Here is a 26,567-nt window from a genome sequence, read left to right as displayed (position 1 = left end):
ACTCAAAGCCACCAGAAAGTGGCTGAACTAGGTGACAGACTCTGGTCTATGTGCCTCCAAAGCCTTTGCCTTCTTCCCGCTGCATCAGGCTTTTAAACAAGAGTCAGTAACAGCTTTGGTAGAACTGAGGCTCATACACCATTCTTCCTGTGTTCCAAGGATTGAAAGCCATCCTTTCTTATCATCAGCAGGAAAAAAGACCTCTAGAGTGTAAGCCCTGTGAGGGCAGGGACCTGTCTGTCTGTTCACCTGTATTCCCAGTACAGGGTCTGCCCTGTAGTAGGGGCTCAATAAATATTCATGTAGAGAATAAATAGATATCAAGCATATTTAAAGAGATGCATAAAGTGCATCTTATGGATGTTTTAACGGAAAAAGAAAATAAACCTTTCTAATAGAAAGTTGTTTTTTGGGGTTTTTTTTGGTCAGGAAGATTGGCCTTGAGCTAACATCTGTTGCCAACCTTCTTCTTTTTGCTTGAGGAAGATTGTCACTGAGCTAACATCTGTGCCAGTCTTCCTCTGTTTTATATGGGATGCCGCCTCAGTGTGGCCTGATGAGCAGTGCCATGTCCGTGCCCAGGATCCAAACCAGTGAAACCCTGGGTCGCAGAAGCGGAGTGCACAAATTTAACCACTCGGCCACAGGGCCGGCACCATTATTTTTTTTTTTTGATTTTGTCTTTTTTATGGCTAAGTAGTATCCTATTGTGTGTGTGTGTGTGTGTGTGTGTGTACACATCTTCTTTACCCATTCATCCATTGATGGGTACTTGAGTTGCTTCCACGTCTTGGCTATAGTGAACAGTGCTGTGATGAACACAGGGATGCATAAATCTCTTTGAATTGTTCATTTCACGTTCTTTGGATAAATATCCAATAGTAGCTAGCTGGATTGTATGGTATTTCTATTTTTAATTTTTTGAGAAATCTCCACACTGTTCTCCAGAGTGGCTGAACCAGTTTGCATTCCCACCAGCAGTGTATGAGTTCCCTTTTCTCTACATTCTCTCTAACATTTGTTATTTCTTGTTAATTCTAGCCATTCTGACAGGTGTGAGGTGATATCTCATTGTAGTTTTGATTTGTATTTCCCTAATAGTGATGTTGAACATCTTTTCATGTGCCTGTTGACCATCTGTATATCTTCTTTGGAAAAATGTCTGTTCATGTCCTCTGGCCATTTTTTGATTGGATCTTTGTTTCTTTGTTGTTGAGTTGTATGAGTTCTTTATGTATTTTGGAAATTAACGCTTTGTTGGATATGTGATTTGCAAATATTTTCTCTCGGTTGGTGGATTGTCTTTTCGTTTTGTTTGTGGTTTGCTTTACCTTGCAGAAGGTTTTTAGTCTGATGTAGTCCCATTTGTTTATTCTTTCTTTTGTTTTCCTTGCCTGAGTAGACATGGTATTTGAAAAGATATGGCTAAGACTGATGCCTATAGTTTCTTCTAGGAGTTTTATGTTTTCAGGTCTTACATTCAAGTCTTTAATCCATTTAAAGTTAATTTTTGTGTATGGTGTAAGCTAATGTTCTACTTTCATTCTTTTGCACGTGGCTATCCAGTTTTCCCAACACCATTTGTTGAAGAGACTTTCCTTTCTTCGTTGTATGTTCTTGGCTCCTTTGTTGAAGATCAGGTGTCCATAGATGTGTGGTTTTGTTTCTGGGCTTTCAATTCTGTGCCATTGATCTGTGTGTCTGTTTTTGTGCCAGTACCATGCTGTTTTGATTCCAATAGCTTTGTAGTATATTTTGAAGTCAGGGATTGTGATACCTCCAGCTTTGTTCTTTTTTCTCAGGATTGCTTTGGCTATTGAGGGTCTTTTGTTGTTACATATAAATTTTAGGATTCCTTGTTCTATTTCCATGAAGAAGATTGTCATTGGAATTCTGATTGGGATTGCACTGAATCTGAAAAAAGGAACAAGGTGCCCACTCTCACCACTCTTATTCAACATAGTACTAGAAGTTTTGGCCAGAGCAATTAGGCAAGAAAAAGAAATAAAATTGGTAAGGAAGAAAAGTAAAACTCACAGTTTGTGGATTACATGATTCTATATATGGAATACTCTAAAGAATCCACCAAAAACTATTAGAAATAATCAAAAACTACAGCAAAGTTGTAGGGTACAAATTCAACATATAAAAATCAGTTGCATTTCTATACACTAATGATGAACTAGCAGAAAGAGAAGTCAAGAATACAATCCCATTTATAATTGCAACAAAAAGAACAAAATAACTAGGAATAAATTTAACCAAGGAGGTGAAAGACCTCTATCCTGAAAACGATAAGACATTATTGAAATAAATTGAAGACATAAAGAAATGGAAAGATATTCCATGCTCATGGATTGGAAGAATAAACATAGTTAAAATGTCCATATTACCTAAAGAAATCTAATAGAAAGTTTTACAAGTTATTCATGGCCCAGAACACTCTGGGTTTATACATGTTATTTTTGTGTAATTATCAATAACACCCCCTTTCATTCTCAAAAGTGTCTCAGCTTGGAAGGTAAATATGGTTACTTTAGCAGATGGGTTATTTTGGGACATTCATAGGTTGCTTCAATAAATCAGGTTAATTCAAAAAACTATAATCACTCCTTTTATGACAACTTGTTAATGACTGTTTCAATGTTTGGCATTTGGTTCACAAATGAAGATACTGGTGTGGAAGAAATCCTGTGCTCTGGTGGAGAGTCACAAACAGTCTGCACTCAAAAGTGTCATGGTGGCTGTTGAAAATGAGGAATGTTTATAAAATGAAAAGGAAATACTCTTGAAGGGTGCTGATACTCTCAACTGTAGAAATTCCAAATTTCATAGCTCATGTGAAAGTATTCTGCTGTCTTAGAACACAAGATATTTGAGGGAAGTGGAGGGAAATAAGGCTGGTGATGTGGGTTGATATTAGGCTGTGAAAGGCGTTTGGATTTTTATCCTATTTAAAATAGGGGTTGGCAGATGAGTGAGATTGGCTCATGATGGTGAATTGAGCACAAATATCAGCTTCCTCACCCTCCCCAACCTCCAAAGCAGGAAATACTTAAAAATGTGCTGATACCTTCAGTACTTAAAGTAAATATCATGGGGAATAGTGGTGGGGTGGATTCCAAATTAAAAGTCCAAGGGGACATAACAACAAATATAATGCATAGTCCTTAATGGACTCTTGGTCTGAACAAAGCAGCTGCTCTCTGAACATTAAAAAAAAACCCAAAACACAGGAAGACTTGAAATTTAGAAAGCAAGTGGGATCAAATTGCCACTAACACAAAAGCAGAAATCCACAGGTTAGAAGATATGGAGAAGAGAAGAAATGCAAAGGTAAAACAATTCTAGTGATAGTCCAGGCCGAAGGGTAACAGAAACAAAGATGCAAGTGAGCCAGAGGGTGCTCAGCTGGTGAAGAGCTGGCTGTATGCAGAACGCCGCAGCCAGGTGGGCCCCTGTATTCTTTAGCCTTGGACTCTCCCAGCTCATTCCTACCACAGCTGGAGCTATGGTACTTTTAACCCGTGTAAAAGAAAGAGTAAAAAAAACAGAAAGTGTAAAAGAGAAGTAACTGCTCTTTCCAAAGAAAATGAACTATGTGGGGGACGTGGGCTCCTCGTATTGATAATTTCCAGACCTCTCTAACTGACAAGAATTAAAAGAAAGGCAGCTCTGCCCAGGAGGGAAATAAACTCAAGTGCTTAGTTTTCAGAGTAAAGCCTGCCTTTTTTTGACAAATAATGGTCCCAGCCTCTTTGCTCCCCAGCCTTTGCTTCCACTGTCCGACCCACTCACACTAAACTCTTGGTCAGTTGTCCCTTTAAAGCAAGCAGCCACTGCAGAAACAGAGCACCCAACTGCTGGGGAAACTGCTTATACACGTCACCTGAGTCCTTGATTCATCATTATGTTTGGATAACCAAGGATGGCCAGATGTTAATGGAACCAGACTGCAGATGTGCAGACACTAGACACAACTATTCCAGAGACAGAGTATTAAGGGGATAGGAAAAAATGTTTAAAATTGTAATTTTTGTCCTCAGAGAGTGGTATCACATCCTAGAAATAATGGGTTATGAAAAATTACCAAAGAAGAAAAAAGTGAGCAATTCACATTAAGTTAACTGAAATTGTAAAAATCTTTAGAAGGACCGAAGACTGAGCTGGTGATATGAAAAATAAAGTTAAGGAGGTCTCTCAGAAGTTGAGACATGAAGGATCAATCTAGGATGTCCAACATCTAATAGAGGATTTCTAAGGAGAGACAAAGACAATAGAGAGGAGGAAATTATCGAAAAAATAAAAGAAGGAAATTTCCAGAGCCAAAGATCCACTGAGTGCCAAGTAGGATGTGCCAACAGACACATCCTAGAGAACTATCAGAACCCATAGCAGAAGAGAAAAGCACCAAAAGAGAAACAAAACAGCTTATTCTTTGCATCTGCCACTCTGAGCGTGAGAAGAAATGGCCCGATATCAAAGTTCAGAGACAAAGACATTTTGATGATAGAAGTTTTACCATGTAAAGTAAGCGCTGGATTGTGGGCCCCAATGCCACTTAAAGAACACAAATAAGATGTTTAACTTCCAGAGTATTGTAGGAGCAGCAGGAGAGAAAGGAAAATTTGATCAGCGTAACAGAAGGTATGGGAAAAAAGAAACAAAATTATAGTAAACAGGAAACCTGAAAGAACAAATGAAAGGAGTAAGACCATTTCTCATTAAGTTGTAAATGTTTCACAATTAATTAATATTAGTTAATTACATCACATTAGTTAATGCCATTAATATAATCAATTACTTAAATTCCTATATTAAAAACTGAAATCTCAGATTGTGAAAAAAAACCCTAAAAATTCAAATCTATGCTATTTACAAAATTCACACAAAATCAAAATATGTAGAAAGGCTCAAAATAAAGAGGTATAAAAAACTAAGTGCCATATATCAGAAAAAATAAAAATTTCAGGTGAAAAGCATTAAAAGGACAAAGAAGTATGTTTCATATATATAGTTTTCTCTCTATATAATTGTCAACATATGAATTTATATATATTAATATATACTATGTAAATATAGGTCAATGTAGGGTATATATTAAATATTATAGTTATATATATGAATATGTATAACTATTATGAACCTTTATGTACCTAACCCATAATTAGAAATAAATGCTAGAGCTGGCCTGGTGGTGCAGCGGTTAAGTGCACATGTTCCGCTTTGGTGGCCCGGGGTTCGCTGATCCGGATCCTGGGTGTGACATGGCACCACTTGGCAAGCCATGCTGTGGTAGGCGTCCAACATATAAAGTAGAGGAAGATGGGCATGGATGTTAGCTCAGGGCCAGACTTCCTCAGCAAAAAGAGGAGGATTGGCAGGAGTTAGCTCAAGGCTAATCTTCCTCAAAAAAAAAAAAAAAAGGAAAAGAAATAGATTCTATAGTTAGACAAATTGATATATTGACAAACCATAATTAGAGAGGGAAGATTTTGACACATCTATCTCATGAACTGAAAGATCAAGTAGACCCAAAATAAACAAGAAAGCAATGAGCAAGTTTGATCTAAAGGATATGTAGAGAATATATGCCCAACAGAAAATAACATTGTTTTCAAATATCCATGGAACATTAATAGAAATTGGCTGTGTGTCAGGCCACAAAGAAAATATCAACAAATTCTAAAATGTAGGAGTTATGTAGGGTGCATCTGCTATTGACAAGGCACTAAAATAAGAAATGAGCAACTAGTCAATAGCCAAAAAAATAGAGAATCAAAACCAAAACCACTATCCTCTTGAAAATTAAAAACATCTCTATATAGGTGTTTAATATAACTCTTTGGTTAAAATGGAAATATAAAAAATTACGAACTAGCAATGAATGAACATGAATGCAATATATATTAAAATCTGTAGGGTACGACAAAGTGCCATTTAGAGGGCTATGTCGTCCAATAGAACTTTCTGCAACAATGAAAATGCTCTGTGATTATGCTTCCTGAGACGGTAGCCACTTGTCATATGTGGATGTCAAGCACTTGAAATGTGGCTAGTGTAACTGAACTGAATTTCAAACTTTAAATTTAATTAAACATGACTTGAAATAGCCACTTGTGACCACCATATTGGACCACACAGTTACATAGTCTCTAATAAAACATTTCTAGAAAAAGAAGATAGAAAAAATTTAATTACATTTTCCTCTAGTTACAAAAAAGCATGAACTCAGCACAATAAATATTATTTGCATTTAAAAATTAATACATTTGAAAAGATAGATGAATGTATTTTTTAAAATATAAACAAAATTCACTTTAGAAAAGATAGAAAACTTAAATTTACTAGTAATCACTAGGAGCTGTAAAAGGTAGTCTAAAATCCACTTCTCTAAATGGCTTCAGGCCCAGATTTCACAGACGTTTTACTTAAACCTTGAGAAGCAGGTAATTTCTATGTTTTATAAAATAGTCAAGACCATAGAATAATGTTGAAGCTTTCTCTTTCATTCTTAAAGGCTGGCATAACCCTGATACCCAAACCGGATAAGACAATACAATACAACAAAATTGTATCTGGTTTCACTTATACACATAGATGCAAAATCTAAAATAGAATGAATGAATTGAATCTATTACATATTATGTATAGGTTTATCCCACCAATGCAATGATGGCTTGACATTAGGAAATCTGTTAATGTAATTCACTACCTAACAGATCGAAGGAGAAAAAAAATAATACCATTTTGAAAAAGCATTTGATAAATTTCAGCGCTCATTTCTAATTTAAAATTCTTAGCCTCCAAATAGAAACTTCTTTAACTTGATAAAGGGTATTGGCCAGAAACCTTCCATATCATGTTTAGTGGTAATAACCTTTGAAATATTCCCACTAAAGTCAGGAACAAGGTGAGAATGCCCATGGTCACCTCTGCTATCAGCATTGTTTTGAATGTTCTAGCCAATGCTTTAAGATCAATAAATAAAAGGTATAAATTCTTGAAACAGGGACAAAAATGTTATTTTTGAAGTCAGTATGATTACCTACCTAGGAAATTTGGAAGAATCATCTAAAACATATTGGAACTTAATAGAGAGTGTTATATAGTACTTGAAGCGAAGTCCTCACAGAGACATCAATAGCATTCTCTATGTCGACCATAATCAGTCAGAGAATGCAATGACAAAAGCCTTCACAGTGACTCCAAAATCTTGAAATATCTAGCAATAAACACATGAGAACACATGCAAAATCTATATGAAGGTAAGTGTAAAGCTGAAGGACATCAAAAAAGGCCTGAATTCTCTGAGTCATACTTCCCAAATAGGGAGACTTACTACAGTAATGATGTTCCCTAACTAATCTTTAACAGAGGTACAACTGTAATCAGAATTTTAACAGGGTTCCTTATGGAACTTGACAAGCTGATGCTAAAATTCTATTGGAAGAAAAATTGTGGGAAAATATCTAAGAACCAAATTGAAAAACGGCAAGGAGGGAAACATATGTTCTATCAAATATAAACATACTATAAATAGCTAGTAGTTAAACAGTGTGGTATTAACCAAGAGTAGGCAAAGAGATCAATGGATCAGAATGAAGCCCGGAAAAACATACAAATGTATATATATATGGCATTTCAAAATACTGAGAGAAGTTTAACCTATTCAATAATTATTCAGTAATGCTGTTGGGCAGATAACTCTGCATTTGAAAAAGATGAAATTAGACACCTACCTCACGTTAATCACCAAATAAATTCCAGATGGGATAAAAAGCTAAATGTAAAAAATAACACCATGAAAATATTAGAATGCACTATTAAAGCATATTTCAATAATACAGAGATGGCTTTGAAAGCGAGACAAAATTCACCAAAGCCATAAAGTAAACTGTTGGTAGATTTGTTACTAAATAGTAAACATATTTGTGACAAGAGACCTTAAAATCCGAGTTAAAAGCCCTGACAGACTAGGAAAAAATAGTTGACTTATATCCAGAATATGTATATAAACTCCTCCAGAGCAAGAAGAAGAAGTTAAACAACAAATAGGAAGGTGGACAAAGTTAATAAATAGGCAAGCATCATAAGTAGACTATGCAATAAATAGAAATGGAAATCACCACTAAAATTAAAAGATACTCAGCTTTACTATTAATTAGAAAAATGCAAGTGAAAGGGGAAATTGAGGGGTATTTTTGCTCACATATTGGCAAAAAATAAAAAAAAGTATAATCAGTCTTACTAAGGATTTGGGGAAATAGGTACCCAGATGCACTTGGTGGGGACATAAATTTTTGTATCTTTTGTGGACAACAGTTTGGCATTAAGTTGAAAAGCAAAAGCAAAAACTTACCTTCTGATCTTACAATTTTGTCTCTAAGATATATGCTTATTTGCACAAAGATATATTTATAAAGGTGTTCATCGCAGCATTGTAATAACATCAAAATCCAGCATTAGGAGAATGGTTCAATACATTATCATCATCATAAATGAGGGACATTGGATCAAGGTGACAGAGGAGCACATGTTCTCCTTCCTCCTCAGATCACAACAAATGATAAAAAACGTGTTTCAAAGAATAAATCAAAACATCCTGAAAAATGAGAAAGAATGTTCCCGGCGAACCAGCATTTTTAAGGAGTTGTTGAACTGTATTAAGTGAGAAAAGCAACTCACTTTTAAAAATATAATATCCTATTTATGAAAAAAGCTATCTATGTGCATGCACATTATACTTATGTGTTTGACGTAGAAATTATCTGACAGAATATAGATCAAACTCTTGACAGTGGTTGCTTCTAGGGAGGGAACTGAATTAGGATATGAGAGATGGGTACGGGAAGACTCACTATTTTTTTTTTTTTAACAAAAGAAGGAAGAAAATTAGCAGGTAGATAGAAGTGAGAAGTACACAAGCTTTGCTTACTTTGAACTCACCTAGTTTCTTGCGCCTCACGTTTTCTTTCCAGCAGCCCTTGAGAAACCAGGCTGAAAGGGGAGGTGCACCCCATGGTGGGCCACCTGTGCCAGCATTCTGCCCTGCAGGGTTGTGTCTTTGGCGAGCTGCCTTTCTTTTTGTACAGGTATTTCCAACTCCTTCACCCACTTCTTTTGGCTTCAACTCTGGTCAACTCCCAAATCTGTTTTCTCATGTGGAGCTGTCTATGGCCTGGCATTTCCAACTGTTTCTATTAATTCAGGCATCTCCATTCTTTGACACTTTCAGTGGATTGTGTTCAGTAGCTGTAGAGAATAAAACAGAGAGAAATAGAAGATGAAGATGGAAATTATATTTTTCCCAACTGACTATATTTGAAAATATCCCCAAATGGAAATAAAGAGGCTTTTTAGTTCCTAATGTTGGGATGTGAATATCATGTATATTCCATGTAAACAAAGGACTTTATTTGAGAGTTTCTTAGGATTTGGGAATTTAGATCTTACTCTGTTGTATGGAATGTGTGTTTCATCAAAATAGTGTGAAAGAGTCCAAAAAATAGTTTGAGAGAGTCACCAGTTTGGTTCTCTCATTAGTGAACAGATTTTCCAGCAGGACAGGGGATTGGGAAACTGGGCCATAAGAATCCTGTGTATTGTTAATAGGACAAGAGAGAAACTTGCAGGAAAGCCACTGGGGAATAGTATTTGTAGGCAAAACTTTTAAAAATAGCACGACCTTCAGATCCGTTGACTATCCTAGGTCCTGAGGACTTGAAATTAATAGTTCCTGGCCTTGAGGTACTTATAGTTGACCATTCAGTCCAGCTATATAGTCAGTCATTGTGTTATTTGTAGCCTTTACTTATTTTTTCCTCTGATACATGACATTTTCTCTGTTCCCAAATAATAATTATGTGGCACTTCTGCTTTTTTTTCTTGTCTTTCAGGCAAAAATAGACCTCTTATTAGTTGGAGACGTCACTGTTCAGTACCTGGCTGACACTGCACAGAAATTCTTTTCGAATACAGCAGAAGTCACCATCACCATCAGTGATGTGAAGAAGGCAGCTGTGCTTCTGAATGACTGCACCTTCAACATGCTTTTCCTGAAGATGACTTCTTTACCGACGGCCGAGGAACTGGAAACTGTCCGACTAATTAGGTAAACTCCAAACACCTTGACTCTGTATCTTTAGGATAGTTTTTATTAAAGCCTATTTCTACAAAAATCCATAAGAGATGATGCTATTTCTACTTTAATTTTTAAGATGAGGGACATTTTCATGGGCAGAATCTACATACGTTGCTTTTATTGCTAGTTTGACATACTATTATAAAAATTATCATTTTAACTTAAAAAGTAATAGGTGTGGGTGAGAATGTAAGGGTTAATTGTTCACTGAAATTTACTTGGTATATAATGCTTACCTTTATGCCATAGGTGCTACTTTTTAATAAGTATGTCATTAAAATGGCCCATCTCTTCAGAGTTCATTAGTTGTTATGGCAGATACTAAAGCAGGTGAGCACTCTGAGCTCCATGTCATGTTAACTGTGGCCTGAAGGTGTCTCTTTTAAGATGTGCAAGAGCTCTGAAGCTCTCTGGGTCCATTGAGTCCGGATCAACACTGCTTCCAGTATTCTTGTTTATCTTGCAGCTCCACAGAAGTTCTGCTTCTGTTTGACCCAGTCCACTCTGGAGATCTGGAGTCTAGTGGAGAGAGTTAGGTTCTTCCATATATGACTACATAAGATTTTGACCCATTTGGGGTGTTTCTGAACAGGATTAGGTCAGAATGAATTTGTTCCCCTTCCACGAGAAGACTTGATAGAGAAAGTGTAATGGTAGATAATATTGGGATATGAAGGACTTCTCATAATTATAGAACAGACCCTTCTAGACTAAAGGAGAAAGTTCAGAGGTAACTGTGATCCCTGAATAAAAAGGAGCAAGCATATTCTGTTAGGGGAAAAGAAAGGTTGGAATGGCAAGAAGACAAAGCCACTGTTTACTTGGTAAAGAGAGAGACGGACAGACAGACACTGCTCCTGGGATTTCTTAGAACAGTTGGTCTTCTGCATTTCTTTTGGCTTTCCACTGGGAATATGAACTCTAAACAAGCCAGGCAAACTGCCTCAAAGTGGATTTCACTTCCAAAACATGTTGTAAACTATCGTCCTTCTGAAGATATGCCTACTTTATTGCTTACCTTAAAAAAAAAACCTCCTATAGATAGAGTGCCCCTGGTCGACGGCTCATAATAATGTCTCATTTACATAATATTTAAAAATTTTTACAACAGCTTTATGAGGCAGGTAGAGCAGTGTTTCATCATCCCTACCTGACAGATTAGAAAACTGAGGCTGAGGACTTGACTGAGACCACATGGCTTATTTTCATACAACTCAGACTGGAACTGTTTACTTTTCCCTTCTGTTCTTTCTAGAAGCCTGTAATTGTTTGGCTTCTATTTTGAAGCCCCTTCTTTTCCACCTCTGAGATTCAGTATGTGCCAAGCTTAGGAGGAAGTAAACATACTTATGGTGTTGGGAGAGCCCTGGACAAATCAGTCTGGCTGATCTCTCTCTACGTTCCAAAAGTGGGATCCTAGCTGTGCCTCTCCGAGTGCAGGAAAGGCTTTGTATTTGCTCATTGCTGAAGCTACATTTTGAACAGGATAGCGGTAACATTCTGTTTAAGAACAAGCTTTATGTCTAGTCACAGTAACTAAAAGCCGGGGGTTAGAGGAGAGAACTTCCTGTCTGATACTCACCTCTGTGGGTTCTCAACACTGCTACTTTCTTTGCTCCGAATAACAAAGCTTAAGATCTCCTAGCACGGAAAAGAAGGTAGGTAAAGCTACTAAATGTACGCACATGCAAATGGTAGTTCTACTATTCTGCTGTAAAAGCAATGGTTGAAAAGAAAAAAGGGTAATTTGTGGAGTACACCTGAATTTGTTTTTCTTGCCTCTTATTACGCTATTCCCGATACCCAGCATAGGTCTTGACTGATAGCAGGTATCTGATACCTTGCTGTAGGTGTGACTGTGGATAAGTGGGAGAAATGCCATTCTAGGGCAGGCAGTTGAGTTCTAGCTTTTGTGTTCCTCTCTGAAAAGGGGACAAAGCTTTCTTTGTGGAAGCTGTGCCTTTCATGATTCTGCCTCAGAGGCTAGAAGTGTCTCTGAAATTCCCTTTTTTTGTCCTCAGAACTGTTATGAGTTTATGATTCATGAATTATTCAGACCCTTGTAGAATATGTTTGTATTTTTGAACCTATAGTTTTTCTTGGGGCCTGAGTCCTATACACATACTGCCCCATTTATAAGGCACTTAAACCTGTATCTTTCCTAAAGCACTGTATCTTTTGAGTTTGAGTTAACATTTAATGACTAAACCAAAAGGAAAAGTCTTGGTTCAGCTTTTCTTCTGCTGTATTTTAGATTTTTTTCCTCTTAGATGTTTGTTATTGTTTTGTAATATCTCAAAATCAGGATAAATCTAGGAAAACATGCAGCTGTTTACCTTAGTCTTCTCTCTCTGGGCATTTTATGTGCCCTTCCAGGGAATGAGGAATTTACTGTGGAGTAGAAGTGTCCACACTTATTTTCACTATTAGAGCTCATGATCACAAATCTATCTATCTTAAGATACATGGATTTCTATTGAAAATAAGAATGAAGTATAGCCTGATAACTGTACCATTGGGTTTATTTTGGAATAAAATGTCAGAAACTTTCTTAAAAAGATTCTCAAATTTATTCTTATAGAGGCCAGCCCAGTGGCATAGAGGTTAAGTGCGCACACTTTACTTTGGCGTCCTGGGGTGTGCAGGTTTGAATCCCGGGTGCAGACCTACACCATTCATCAAGCCATTCTGTGGCAGCATCCCACATACAAAATAGAAGAAGACTGGCACAGATGTTAGCTCAGGGACAATCTTCCCCATGCAAAAAGGGGAAGATTGAGGCCGGGCCGGTGGCACAGCGGTTAAGTACACTCGTTCTGCTTCTCAGCGGCCTGGGGTTTGCTGGTTCGGATCCCAGGTGCGGACATGGCACTGCTTTGCACGCCATGCTGTGGTAGGCGTCCCACATATAAAGTAGAGGAAGATGGGCACAGATGTTAGCTCAGGACCAGGCTTCCTCAGCAAGAAGAGGAGGATTGGCAATAGTTAGCTCAGGGCTAATCTTCCTCAAAAAAAAAAAACGGGAAGATCAGCAAAGATGTTACCTCAGGACCAATCTTCCTCACTAAAAAAGAGAAAATTTCTTCTTCTAGAAAAACTAGTTTTCTGCTTTGAGCTAATCATTGATCACTTTTAACAATTCATAAAAATATTGGTACTTTACAGACTGATATTCTCAAGAATTATAGTGCATCTCAGTTGTAGGGTAACTTTCTTAATAGTACTCCCCAATTTGGTTTCATTTCATGAACACATTTTTGTTGAGCCAGATGAACTCAAACACTACCCAGTGGTAAAATGTTTTAAGATAGTCTTGGGTTCCTATGCTTGGCTCCAGAATTCCAGAGATAGTTGACTCTTGGCTTAAGTGAGCTCTCAAAATTGAGCCACACTCAAAGGGCAGATACTTGATAATTCAGGTACATCCTGACACTTTATCTTCCAAAGACAGGTACAAAAAATTGAAATATGGGGGCCAGCCCTGTGGCTGAGTGGTTAAGTTCATGTGCTCCACTTCGGCGGCCCCGGGTTTCGCCAGTGCAGATCCTGGGCGCGGATGTGGCACCGCTCATCAGGCCATGCTGAGGTGGCGTCCCACATAGCACAACCAGAAGATCTACAGCTAGAATATACTTCTATGTACTGGGAGGCTTTGGGGAGAAGAAGAGGGAAAAAAAAAAAAGATGGGCAACAGATGTTAGCTCAGGTGCCAATCTTTAGGAAAACAAAATTAAAATACGTTTCAAATCCATCAACATTGTATGGATCCTGTCTGAAATTGTGATTTTCTGTTCCATGAAACGTCTCTACAGTTCTTAAAATTCTGTGATTCTCACGAGCTCAGAGCAGTTCAGCAATAGGAAAAGAATGTGGAATGTGGTTCCATCTGCTCAGTCTACAAATCAAATTTGGATCTGATTTCATTTTCCTCATGTAGTTTCCATTGTCTAATCTGTTAACTTATTCTTTCCCTAAGAAAATCCAATCTTGTGAGCCACGGGGATCTAACAAATTGTCCTTTTACGTCCCCAATTCCCAAACATCCTTGACCTGACAGTGCAACTCAGTAAGTCTTATTAGCCAGTTTGCATGACCTAGTCCCCTGAACACTTGACAATCAACACAATAACGACAAAACATCTAAGTAGTTTTACTAAAAACGTTATTCTGTAAACCGATGGTGGGTGTAAATAGGAACTGAGGAAAATTCTAGATCTTTAACATTTCTAGCATCATGTCATGCGGTGAAGCTGACTTAGGAGGTTCACAGAAGGTGTTCTTCTGACAAACAGCATAGGGAGGAGGGTGCACCAGCCTTCACTGTTGACCAGAGGACACTCTCAGGACTCACTAAATTTTATCACAGGTGTCCTATTAATAGCAAGTGAACTCAGTGTTTACATGTTTATGGTAGAACTCTCAATTTTCTTACCGAAAATTTTTTTTTAATTAATTAAGTAAATAACAACAGTATTTGTTACGAGTCCCAAATAGGCGGCACCAGGTTATTGTGGCTGCATTGGGTCCACAGACAGCATAATGGGTAACTGTACTCAAGATGGCCGCAACACAAACATGACACTGGCTTTTGTCCCTTGAAGTCTTTTTGCTTCTAGAAATTTCCTCTGGCTTTATAGGGACATATAAGAACGCTTTGGTCCTCTGATTAGATGATAACTTTCAGAGGCAAGGACTTTCCTGAGGTTCTTTGGTCAGCAAAGGGTACAACTCAGCTCAAAAGACTTCTGTGTGATCATTATTTTTTTCAGTTACTAGGGACCAAATCTGAGGGTGGGGGCAAGACCAGGATTGGGTACTGTTGCAGTTTGAGCTTATGGCTGCCCCCAGTTCCAGAGAGAACGGAGGCAGGCATAGGAATGGACACTAGAATATCAATATCCAATTTCGTATGTGGAGTATAGTCTCAGGAACCACCATGATAGTTAAACGTGTATTCTGTGAAACCTGAGGAGAAATGAGTTGTCCCCCAATGAACTGCGAATTTTTTAAAACCCAAGGGACTTCAATTGAGAAAGGTACTCATAAGGTCTCGGAACCTGCAATTTGGTTTTAGTATATGGGAGAAAAAGTGACATTAGTTGAGGTGAATAAAGGGGATCTTTGTTTTGTTTTTGTGTTGCTTAGTTTTGTTTTAAGGAACAATTCTGTTTCATTAGAAAGAGGACCTTTTTTTGGTCATCCTGGAAATTAGAAACTCTTTTAGCTTATTGATTTGTAGAGAATGTGAATGAGCAGCTGAGCTTCAGACCAGAGTGTTGGATTCTGGGAACTGCATTGATCACTGGAGTTCCTGTCCAGCTCTACAGTTAGGGCTCCACTGGCAGGGGAAGTGTTTGGGTTGGTAATTGATTCTGTGCTAATGGCAAAAAGTCCAGGAATTCCAACTCTGTCTGATGTAAGGCTTGAAATTCAAAATTCGTGAGGGCATATAAATCCATATATCCAAATCTAACTTATTTTCATGTCAGTAAAATCAACTTATAAAATTTAAAAAAATAGACACAGGACTATTTCTGAAAGCAAAGAATCGGTTTTTTAAAAAATCTTCTGATTCTAGACTTTTTAAACTTATGATAATTAATTTTTTTGTGAATCTGCAAAGTATTTTTATTTCAAAAGTTGGACTAAACTACCCAATAAGTTTCTTTCAGTGATCCTGTCTGTTCAGTGCACTTTTCTCTTCTACCTCTCTTTCCTCATCCTCTTATCCATACCTCCATTATACCCCACACTTTTTTATCACTTAAAAAATATATATGAAATGCTTACATTGTGGTAGGTGTCATTCTTGTCACTCCATTCCCACCATGCCACCCACCCCAACATACTAATATGACTCTCTTGCCACCACACTCAGTCAAATCCTGTCCTCCTTCTCACATAGGCCTATTTTGATGGTAGTACTTCTGCCTGAGCTTCTCATTTCCTTATAGAAACCATTCATTCTTTCCTTTCTTCTCTTTCAGCCCAAACTCCTCAGAATTCATAGAACAGAATTAAGCCTGAATAGACCTCAACTGGGTGAATTTTAGCAATATCCTGCTTATGTGAAGTAATTAACTTAGTAAATATCGTGAGTTATTTCTTTTTTAGAGGAAGTTCTTGGTTATGTTACTCCTTTCTACCATCAGCTCTTGCCTGGATAATCACAATATGTTCTCTCAAATCCACCCTGTGCCACCCTTGTCAATCCATCCTACCATAGGCAGAGTGGTCTTTCTAAAATGTAAATATAATCATGTTACTCCCAAGTTTAATAGTTTCATATTGCTTATTTTAATTAAATACCAAATCTTTAATTTGGCCTAAGAGGCCTACTGTAGTCAGACTCCAGCCCTATCTACCTCTCTGGTCTCATCTTAGATGTGTCTCCATCAGACGCTCTGTGCTAGGGCCATCTTGAACATCTTCACTTTCTCAAACTCACCTGTTCTCTACACCCCAAGGCCTATGCACCTGCTCTTCCCTTTGCCCAGAATGTACTTTATTGCTTATCTGCTTCCTGCCCTTCTCCCAGTCCCTAACTTTCATGTGGCAAACTCCTAGCCAGCTGCTGAGGCATTTCTGCCTGGGAGCCTCTCTGAGGCGGCAGAGCACGTTGGTGCCCATGTGCTCCCATTGGACCGTATGGCTTTCCTTCACAGCACTGGGCACAAATATTTGGCCACTTAATTAATTATCTATGGTAATTTGTTCAATGTCTGTCCTCCCCAAGAAACTGTAACTCCTTGAGATCAGGGAGCTTGTCTTTCTGTCTGTTGACGATATTCTCTGGAGCTTAGCACAGGGTAGGTTCTCAATATAGTTGACTCAGATATATAAATTATATATAATGTAATTTAGAATACAGAATAATATAAATTTACTTTCAAATGCATATATAAGATAACCTAACAATATTATGCAGTCGGGGTTCTTCCAGGTCTTGCTTTAAAGACTAAATAATAACAATGTATAACCACACACTAATAAATGATGCTTTATAGATTTAAGAATAGTTTGTTTTTCTTAAGCAGTTTTAGCTGTTCTTGTTAAATTCTGCTTCACAGTAATATTCTCCTTGGAAAATCATTTTCTTTTAGCTGATGCTAATGCTCAGTATCCATCAAATTATCAGAAATTCCAACTTACTGGACTCCTAAGTGTAGTTAAAAATAATGCCCCAATTTTTTTTTGTTTTATTTAGGAAATTTTCAAGCATATAAAAGTGGAGACAATAGTGTAATGAACTTCCATATACCCATAATGCCACTTTAACAGTTATCAACAGATGGCCAGTCTTACTCCATCTCTGCCCTCTCCCACACCTCCTTCTCCTCCCTCTCACCCCTGCTCACTGGTGGATCACTCTAAAGCAAATCTAAGACTTCATTTCCTTTCGTGCATAAATAGTTTAATAGATACCTCTCTAAGATAAGGAGTCTTAAAAAAAATAACCACAATACCAATATCACACCTAAAAATTCATAACAATTCCTTAATATTGTCAAATATCCAATTGTATCCAATTGTATTCAAATTTCTTTTGTATTATCTTACGATTTCTTTTTTAAACTGGGAGTTTGTGTAAATCAGGATTTAATGTTCCCTTCCTTCTGTTTTATTCATTTTGTCTTGCTCTTTATTTATATATGTTTTAAAAAAGCAGTCATTTGTCTTATAGAATTTCCCACATGCTGGATTTTGCTGATTTCCTCCCCATAACATTCTTTAAAATATTCTTTTCCTTAAATTGCTTGTAAACTGGTAGTTAGATCAAGAATCTGCTTAAGAGTTAGGCTCATTTTTCTTAAAGCAAGAATAAAAGTGGTCCATCTTACATTCCACCTAATACCTGAGTAGTATTCTCAAAACTGTCAAGATCATCAAAAACAAGGTTAGCAAAAGTGTCACAGTCCTGGGGAGCCTAGGAGACATGATGACTAAATATAATGGGATCCTGGAACAGAACAAAAGAGTATGTTATGTAAACACTGAGGAAATCTGAATAAAGTATGAACTTAAATTAATAATAATGTATCAATATTGGCTCATTAATTGTGAAAAATGTGCCATGCTAATGTTAGATGTTAGCAATACAGGAAATTGAGTTCAGGATGTATGGGAACTCTCTCCTATTTTCATATTTTTTCTGTTAATATAAAATTATTCTAAAAGTTTATTTTTAAAACATCGCCTATTCTCTCATTTACTCTTTCCCCAGTTGTAAAGAACCAGGCGTTAGTGGGCCATAGATACGAATCACAGAAAGACTCTTCTTATTAACAGAGTGAACTTCTGCTCAGGGAAGCCGTGGGTTTGAGTAAAGACTCAGAATTTAGATTTCCTTGCCCGTTAAACTGAAACAGAGAGCCTTAAACATCTATTATAAATAAAGCTTTAAACAGAGTAAATATTAGTTTCAGGAGAGTCTCCCCCTCCCTTGCATTTCTCAATTAATCTGTGACTGTCCTGCCCATCCCAGCCACTCACTTCAGAATTCTCCTTATGCAGTTGTATGAAATAAAAATATAGTCCCTTTCCTTATAAGCTGTAAAAAAAAAAAAAAAAGAAAAAGATCTTTTCCCTCACTGATTCGAGATGCTACTTTTACTAAATTTCCATATTAATGCCATCAGTTTAAATTCTAAGATATAATGAAAATCACTCTAATTTAGTTCCTCATTAGCTAAACTATTGAATCCCAAGTTTTGGAATGATGATTTTTCTTTCATATTAACTTTTTTTTCCTCTTAGACTTGGCAAGAAGAAAAATACACATTTGCTGTTTGTTTTTATAATCCCTGAAAATTTTAAAGGTATGTGCCTGCTGGATGCATTATTTGTTTTTCTTCCAAAGAGAGATCATATAAGGTCAGTGTTTAACGCAAAGATTCTTAGGTTGTATTTCAGGGCACGGAGCTGATATTACTTTAACTGAACCACTGACAATGGAAAAAATGAGTATTGTGGTAAAATACTGGAAAACATATTTCTCAAATACTGGTGAGTGCAAAACAAATTTCCAAAAGTTTGAAAAATTCTACAAAAACTATATTTATACCTTTTATGGTTGGTTTTCCACGTATGCCGTTCATTTGCTAAGGATTAACTGTTTGCTGTATACTGTAAAGAACGTGTAACCCCTGCTATTTACAGTCTGAAGAAAACAAGTGCAAATAAAATAAAGAGAAACATATGTTCTCTACCTGTGAGGAAAAAATTTACATCTTCACAGTTTAAAATGTGTTGCACAAGGACAAATAGAGTAGGGTGGTAGGCATAGATTTTTTTTTTTTCCAGTGGAGAGATTGTGTTACTTTGTTTTTGGTGGCCTAGCTACTCACCATCGTTTCTTAGTCATTCAGATAGAATCAATCCTGCTATCATCTTATGATTGTCTAAAAGCAAGGGCCACTAACCTTCATTTATATCGTACTTTCTGCTTTGCAAATACTTGCATATAAATTATTTTACTTCTTTAAGTTAATAAGGTAGTTATCCTTTCTGTTTTAGATTTTTAGACACAGATAATTAATGTCAATCCTTCAATTAGACCTCACATTTCTAAACTCTACTCACCTATATTGTATTATGCGTATCAGCAGCATCTAAACACTTAAGCTAATTAAATTAGCTTTAATTTGGTTTGTAAAAGGACAGACTGCAATTTCTAGAATTAAATTCTACTGGAATCATTGTTGGACATTGGCTATTTATGGTCTTATATTATTTATTTATAGGTCTGGGATACCAGCTAGGAAATCTTTTAAAATTAAGATGAAATTTTTCTTAAAATAGGCCTGAAAGACGCTTTCAGGATTGTTCTCTGTAAGTGCATACTCCGGATGATACAGGATTCAGTACACCTCTCCTTTTTTTTTATGTTCTTTTTTAATATTCAGGGAAGATTAGTGAGTCTGTTTTTCAACATTCCGATGGCTCCCAGCCCTTGCAGTGTCAGAGTTCTTCCTGGAAATGGCTAGTGGTGGTGACCAAAGTCCTTGTTGTCACCTCTTCTTATTTTTCTCAGTGGAAATAGAGCAGCTGCTCATTACCACCTGTCTAGCACCCTTCCCATTGGTCATAACCATGTCTGCTTCCACTCATCTCATCTTTGCTCTGAGGATGAGCAGCTGCAAAAAGAAAACCAACAAAACCATCAGATCCCATATTTTAACAAGGCAGCTGCTTACTAAGACTCATACATATTTTCTGTTTCTGCTGTTCACCTGTGAATAAGAACTTAAGAAGTGAACTCAGTTGAATGTGTTTTGTGCACACTTATGGCTAAGTCACTAGAATCTTGTTGAAAGAGGATGTCCTGGGGTAAATAGTATGTATTATTTTAATTTTTCTTTCTAACCTGGGTGGTTTTATGCTTCACAGGCTGAAATCTATAAAATACTTAATGTTTTAAAAATACTGCTTTGTAAAATCTGAGTAAAAAGTGAGAATTGCTTTTAATTGGGGCTTGTATGTGTGATTAACATCATCCCCATCAATGATTTTAGAATTAAAATGGTCCCTTTTAAAACTTTCAGTGAAGAATGAAAATTCTGTGAAGCCGGAAGAACTTGGATTGTCCCTGCAGAAGTCCTGCAGCGAACACCTGGGATATTTTTCTACTGATCTCTTTGCTTGGTTAGGTTTTTTTTCACTTTTTTCATAATAGCAATTTTTACTGTGTACATTTAATTAAAAAAATTTCTGAAGAACTTATTGATGGTGGAACCCTAGCTCAAGTGCTGGGTGGGGAGGGTGGGGGGTGATACAAAAGAAAAAATAGGCTATTTTGTGGAAGAGGGATGCAAGTTTTTCTGTATTTCAGAATCCTGAGCTGGGACTATGGGAACACATCACAGAAGCATTCAACACACTGTAAGGAAGCACTTCCTAACAATGAGAGTTGACCACAGGGGAGCGGGGTGAATTGTAAGGTAGTAAGTTTCCCATCACTGGGTGTGTTAGAGTCTAGGTTATCACTAATCAAAGTTAAATAATAGTAGTGGTGTTCAAACGTTTTTAAGAGTGGAATCTTCAAACAAAACTTTTACATATAACCTCAGTATTTAAACAGAGAAGAGCAGCCTCAGCTCTTATCCATCTAGCACTAAGCTTCTCCCTGAAGTCTTTTTTGAGCTCATGAACCTGTTCCCTCAGTTATTGAAAACAACCCTCTGTTGGATAGGCAGTTGAACTGGGGGTCAGACCTTCCAATGCTAGCATTGTATGTCTATAAAAATTCAATTTTTGTGAAGTTCTTCACTTCATTTTCTGCTGATTTCCAAGGAGGTTTTAAATAGCGCATAACTGCTGAGGATATGAGTGATGATGATGGGAATTTTGAGTCAGTCACTTCTGGAATTTGTAGAATGTGACCAACTATTTGTAGAAATGTGACCATCTACTATTTTGAACAAGGTAGAGACTTGGCAACCACTAAGTATGGTTAAACCAAAGATGCACTCGTTTAAGTAGTGCAGAGATGTCAACAGCTTTCTTGATTTTATTTAACATTATAACCTCAAAGAGATTTACAGTCACACACCATGTAGCGATGTTTCTGTCAACAGGAGTCCACATATACGACAGTGGCCCCGTAAGATTAGTGCCATATAGCCTACGTGTGTAGTGGGCTGTGTCATCTAGGTTTGTGTAAGTACACTCTGTGATGTTGACACAATGACAAAATCACCTCGAAACACATTTCTCAGAGCACACCCTGCCGTTAAGGGCTGCATGACTGTACTGTATTACACCTTCTCTGGGATATGAGGTGGGGAAGGGTTTTGGAAGACTTGATAATTTTTTTGTATTACTTGCAACTACTTTTTGGAGCCCTCCTCATCTAGAATCTTTCTTTGTTTTTCCTCAGAATCCTACCACTATAAATAAACGTAGATTTTCAAATCAAGTTATGTCCCTTGGGATAAAGGAGATAATATTAGTTTGTAAATTTATTGGGGAAATATTGTTTTTAAAAATCAATCAAAATGCTTGGAGAAGTTCTAGAAAAATGTTCATTAAATGACACATTTTTAAATGGGGGGAACCTGCCCTTTGCTGATCAAGTTGGAATGGTGCATCTTGACCCTCTCGTCCTTTCTGCTTTTTTCCTGTAATTCCTTTAGATGCAATCAGATAACTTGGGATAGTTGTAATCAGTAGGGTCAGAATATTTTACTCCCCTGTATCTGTTATTCTTTTTCAGTATATTTTAGAATTTTGATCCATCATTGAATTTATGAAGATCTTGCTAATAAATTCTTTTGAAATTTTGAAATAAAATATCTTGTCCCAATACGAAAGGTAAAGTGCTTTGATATTTACTGCACCTTTCTATGAAGCAAGAGACTTCGAGAGGTGCCCTTTGATAGTGTATCTGTGCTTTTGTTTAACATTACCTGAGAATATTCCTCTTAAATGCACAATATGATTTCTCTCATTTCCAGCTCTGAATCTCTAAGAAATGACTTTGGGCTTGAACTAAAGGCTCCATTGTCAGATTTTGAGAAAAGCAAAAAGATTTCTCTTCTTCATTCAAGCAAGGAAAAGCTGAGAAGGTGAATTATGATAAGCCCTTTTTTAGCATTATTCCTTTGTAGGAAGAGATTATTTTGATGAATTTCATAATTTTTTGTAATATTGTTAAAAGTCTATGTGAAACTAGTAAATCTGACAACTAAATACATGCCACTCACTCATTTATTTACTCACTCACCAAATATCTATAAGTATCTACTATATGCCAGAACATGATTCAAGAACTGAGATAAAAAATAAACGCTTGTCTTCAAGGATGTCTTAGTCTAGTGCTCAGACAGACTTCTAAATAGGCTATTTTTTGTTTTAATAAATGTCATCATCAAGACGAACATACAGTAAGCATACCAGGAAAGTTACCTAAGACAGAATAAGGCGGCCAGGAGGGCTTTCTTAAGAAGATGATGGCTAAATTGAGCTTTAAACAAAAAGTCACTATTAATTTGGCTTAGAAGTCGGGCAAGGATGTTTCCTATGGCAGGGGTAGCAGGTACAGAGGCTGGTAATCTAACAAAGTGAATTTATGGAACTGTAAGTATTGCCATGTACTATAAGGGCACAAATGGGGAGAGGCAAGAACTGAGAGGTAGTTGGTAAGGGCTGGGTATGTCATGTTAAGGAATTTGAATTTGAATCTGAACCATTCATTGGGAGGGACACTGAAGGATTTTAACAAAGGAGTGATGAGGTAATGAACACTGTAGCAGGATGTTAAAGAGTGGATTGAATCTGGAGGTCAGTGGAGTCTGTAATGAGAAATGATGAAATCCTGAACTATGGTGTTAGAAATGGGATAGCAAGGAATAAGCCAATCCCAGAGATATTAAGTGGATAGAATCAGTATGAGCATGGCTGAACGAGGAGTCAAGAGTAACATCCAAGTGGATATTGATACCATTGACTGACTGGGAAGTACAGTAGAATGGCAATCCGTTAGTGGGTGGGGGGTGAATTTTTCTCTTGTTGAGTTTGAACACCTCCGGGTTTAAATGGTTCTGTCCAGTCAGGAGTTGGCCCTTAGGTTCTAGAGAAAGATCTAGGCTAGAAATATAGACTTAGAGCTCTCACCATACAGCGTCTATTTGACATAGTGGATGCAGGAATGGATATGATGACTTTGAAAATCATATAGGGAAGAAATAAGTGGAAAAAAGAACGTTGGGGAAAATCTCAATATTTAAGGTACAGGCAGCAGAGAAGAAATCAGGGGAAAAAGAGTTACTAGGAAGATAAGAAGAAAACCAAGATGGTATGGTATTGAGACTAGGGAAGAAAAGAGTTTCCTAAAGGAAAGAGTATCACATGACACAGAGATCAGGTAAGGTAAGAACTGATAATTGATTATTTGTATTTAACTAAACCTAAATGTCATGCATCTAGGCAAAAATAATTTATTGGCCTGATTAGGGAAGAAGCACCATTGCAGAAAGATGGAAAATGACAGGTGGGAGCATAGATGAAATGAAAGAGAAAATGAAGATGTTTGGTACGTAAAAGGGAATTTAGGATAAAATGAGAAATTTTGATAAGACTGAGCCAGACTTGAGCATGTTTATATTTATATTCCAGAAGAATATAGCTGGAAGAGAGACAGAATTCTTGAAGATACTTATGTTCTGGTTATCTGTGGCTGCAAAAAAAATGAACCCAAAATTTATTGGCTTGATACATGGTTTTATGGGTTAGCAGTTTGAGCAGAGCTCAGCTAGGCAATTCTTCTGCCTACATGACATTAATTGAAGTCACTTAGTAGTATTCAGCTGGTGGATGGTCTAGTCAGGAAAGTGCAAGGCGTTCCATCTGGAGCCTTTGCAGGGATGGCTGGAAGGCTAAGCTCAGCTGGCGCTGTCAACTGAAGCTTCTCCAACATGGTAGTATCAGGGTTGTCAGACTTCTTACATGGCAGCCCAGGCGTCCTAGAGAGAGTGTTCCAAGAGACAGGAAGAAGGAACTGCCAGTCTCTTAAGGCCTGGAACCAGAAGATGGCCCAGTGCCACTTCTATCATATGCTATTGGTCAAAGAGGTCACAGAGCCTACCCAGATCCAAGGCAAGGGTACTTAGACCCCACTTCTCAGTGGGAGGGATGTCAAAGAATTTTAATCCCCTACTGCTGGGGAGTGGGGTTGGTGATGGATTTAGCCTATTTCTGAGGTGGCAGAAGTCTTCAGAATCTAGAACCAGGTGAAAGAATACCTCTTCTACTGAAAATAGAGAGAAGGAGCTAAAGCTAAGTGTGGATGAAGATGAGTCTTTTGATGGCGAACAGAAAGGAGGAGGAAGTTGAGCGAATTCTGCCAAATGGCCTCTGTTATCTGCCAAAGATTAATGGGAAGATGGGGTTTGGGGCTTGATAAGATGTGCTGGTGAATGGGCTAGTCTGGTGCCAAAGGACTTCACTCACAAGTCTGCTGCTTTGGCCAAGTGAAGACTGCAGGCCTGCTGACCAGTGCTCTTCTGTAGAGGTCACTGATCTGCAGTGAAAGGAGAAAAATGCAGTGCAATGAGGATTTTTAAAGCTACATATTATACAATTCATATTCTAAGATTGTTTTTCATACTTTATTTGGTGTGAAAATTGTGATATTAGTAAGTGATTCCAACAAAATGATGTTGGGAGATGGTACCTTTCTTTCATTACTTTTCATGTCCAGATCTAACTTTGGCGATCCTTTATTGGTCCCGCAAAGCTCTGTGTTGTTTTTATTTTTCAATTTTAATGATTGATGAAAACTAAAATCTGAGAACCACACCTGGTAGACTAAAAAGATACTTTGGGGATCTCCACCCCTGTTGCATTATTTAAGGGCTGGAAATCTTTGTTTCCCCAAAAGAAAAGCTGTAGCCAGGACCCCCTCTATTCCCCTTTAGAGATTTGCTTGAGAGATACCAGAAAGTGAACAATTCATCCATATAACTAATTATTTTTTTACCTTTTCTTCCTCTTAACGCTTCTGATTATGCCTGTGAATCTTGAAACCGATTCTTCTAGTCTGTTTCCTTTCCTGCTCCTCTTCCTCCCAATCATCCGCTTTACATAGGTTTGGTCTTTTTTGTTTTGTTTTGCTCTTTTTTGTTTGTAAGCAGCATAGGGTAACATGATGTTTGCTAATGTTAAGGAAATAATGATCCCAGCTGGTGGTTTTGAATATTTGCATTTGAGAATTTCTTTTTTAAACAGCTCTAACATCTCTGTTTTCTTTATCAGAATAGATTAATAAAAATTAGCTACATAATTTCAATATTCTTGGTGAATTCCCTTTCATTATACGTTTTAAATACATAAATATTTCTTTATCTTGGTAAAGTATGTATTTTTCAAAGGGATGCCATCATTTTGTTTGTGTGACCAGAAGTCTGAAATGATGTGGTTTAATAGTTTTCAGGATGTCTACTCACTTGAAAAGAAGTGAAAGTGAGCTTCGCCATGGTATCTCACAAATGAAGGCTTTTTCAGGGCTAGTCAAGTACTAGAAATTCAAGGAAGGTAGAACAGGAAGTTCTCAGAAGGTGCCAAGTCATATCTGGCCAAGAGACCTTTCTCTGTGAGTTCTTGTTTGCTTGAGACACATTTATACAGAGGAGAGACCCAAAGACTTAGTTGGGACCAAGACCTTGAGCTTCAGATCTGTTTCTGCCTCTCAGAATCACTCTTAACTGGGAAAGAATGAAGCCAGATTGATTCTTTTCCTGACTTAGTTGGATTGGGTCGTATTGAAGCTGGCTTCTGTGGCAGATGACAAAGACAAAACATACTCTGTGAACTGTGTTGTCTGTTGCTGCTTCTATACACAAAGGAAAAAGAAAAGACAAGACCATATGGAGTCCCTGGAGCCTGTTATCCTCCTTCTTTGAGCTGATATTTGAGCTTATCCTTC

The 26,567-nt window shown here is 37.3% G+C and overlaps 1 protein-coding gene across 1 annotated transcript in view; it reads left to right on the top strand.

Annotated features, from left to right (window-relative positions):
• The window catches only part of SOHLH2 (spermatogenesis and oogenesis specific basic helix-loop-helix 2), a 52,223-nt gene that overhangs the window by 2,858 nt on the left and 22,798 nt on the right, over positions 1-26,567 (top strand). The window contains exons 2-6 of the mRNA XM_070520529.1: positions 9,900-10,114; positions 18,902-18,963; positions 19,046-19,150; positions 20,689-20,788; positions 22,600-22,710. Coding sequence (XP_070376630.1) covers positions 9,900-10,114; positions 18,902-18,963; positions 19,046-19,150; positions 20,689-20,788; positions 22,600-22,710 — 593 coding nt within the window. The remainder of the gene's footprint in view (positions 1-9,899; positions 10,115-18,901; positions 18,964-19,045; positions 19,151-20,688; positions 20,789-22,599; positions 22,711-26,567) is intronic.

The sequence above is a fragment of the Equus asinus genome, chromosome 11, assembly GCF_041296235.1.
Source record: "Equus asinus isolate D_3611 breed Donkey chromosome 11, EquAss-T2T_v2, whole genome shotgun sequence".
In the NCBI taxonomy this organism is placed as follows: Eukaryota; Metazoa; Chordata; class Mammalia; order Perissodactyla; family Equidae; genus Equus; species Equus asinus.
This window is presented reverse-complemented; position numbering and strand designations above follow the sequence as displayed.